This window comes from Myotis davidii, unplaced genomic scaffold (assembly GCF_000327345.1).
Source record: "Myotis davidii unplaced genomic scaffold, ASM32734v1 scaffold26, whole genome shotgun sequence".
NCBI classification, from domain to species: domain Eukaryota; kingdom Metazoa; phylum Chordata; class Mammalia; order Chiroptera; family Vespertilionidae; genus Myotis; species Myotis davidii.
Window position 1 is genome coordinate 5,860,070 of NW_006299245.1, and position 1,316 is coordinate 5,861,385.

At 35.8% G+C, this 1,316-nt stretch overlaps 1 protein-coding gene across 1 annotated transcript in view; it reads right to left on the reverse strand.

Moving 5' to 3' along the window:
- The window catches only part of TSPAN19 (tetraspanin 19), a 12,379-nt gene that overhangs the window by 9,896 nt on the left and 1,167 nt on the right, over nt 1-1,316 (reverse strand). The window contains exon 2 of the mRNA XM_015571111.1: nt 482-556. Within this exon, the coding sequence (XP_015426597.1) occupies nt 482-556 (75 nt within the window). The remainder of the gene's footprint in view (nt 1-481; nt 557-1,316) is intronic.

Consider the following 1,316-nt stretch of genomic DNA (forward strand, 5'->3'; position numbering starts at 1 on the left):
TTTGAACTTACCTAATTAACTTAACTATCTTACTCATGGCCATACCAGTGCAAAATACATGAATTATTCAGTCTATCTTTTTTTTCCAATCTACTTAATGAAATTATTAAATTTTAAATGAATAAAAGTTGAAAATATTTCTTTATGGAAGAGAATATAGTAAGTGATTGGGTCAGCAGTGGTAGCCAGGGTGGGCTGGGGGCCAATTTTGGATTTCCCACACTCAGCATCTTCTCCTCTACCTCCGCATTCTTTATTATATGTACATTCTCAGTCTTCTGCAGAGTAAAAGACAAGTTCCCAAACCCACCCTTCCCATCTGCACCTGGCCCCTTCCTGTATAGAATTCTAGTAGTTTCACTGACTCTTTTTACCCCCAGAGACATTTACCTTTAGCTTTAAATATAGGCTTATAGGTCTCAAAAATCTAACATATTCAATTTTCTTTAGATTTTTTAAAAAAAGGCTGAACTTTCCATACCTCTTCTTTCTTTGTGAAGATGAGTGTTGAAAGTGCAACCTGAACACCAAAGGCCCAGATTAACAGTACCGCATACTAAAACAGAAGAAAATAGAGATGACAACTATGCTTTTAATATACTTTTAGATGCTACAATGATGGGAAAGTGTACACCATATGAAACCGTCTTAAAATATACATAGGTATTGCTGACATTTCCTGTTCTCATATATAATATCAAAATTATACTGCATACTAAAACAGAAGAAAAATAGAGATGACAACTATGCTTTTAATATGTTTTTAGATGCTATAATGATGGGAAAGTGTACACCATATGAAACAATCTTAAAATATACATAGGTATTGCTGATATTTCCTGTTCTCATATATAATATCAAAATTATTCAAACAAAACAGCAACAAATATATGTATCAATGAACATTTGGATACGAGTAAGAAAGAAGGAAGTGGTAGAACCCTCACAAGTTACGTGGTCTAAGGTGATGTTGTTGACACTGTCTTCATTCAGATCTAAAACTGTCACAGAAGGAAATTCAATTAGTCAATTCCTTTGACCAGTGTATACTGAAAATCAGTGTCTAGAGCAGCGGTTCTCAACCTGTGGGTCGCGACCCCTTTGGGGGGCGAACGACCCTTTCACAGGGGTCGCCTAAGACCATCGGAAAACACATATATAATTACATATTGTTTTTGTGCTTAATCACTATGCTTTAATTTTGTTCAATTTGTAACATTGAAATTGGGGGTCACCACAACATGAGGAACTGTATTAAAGAGTCACGGCATTAGGAAGGTTGAGAACCACTGCTGTAGGTGTACCCCTTTGTGGGC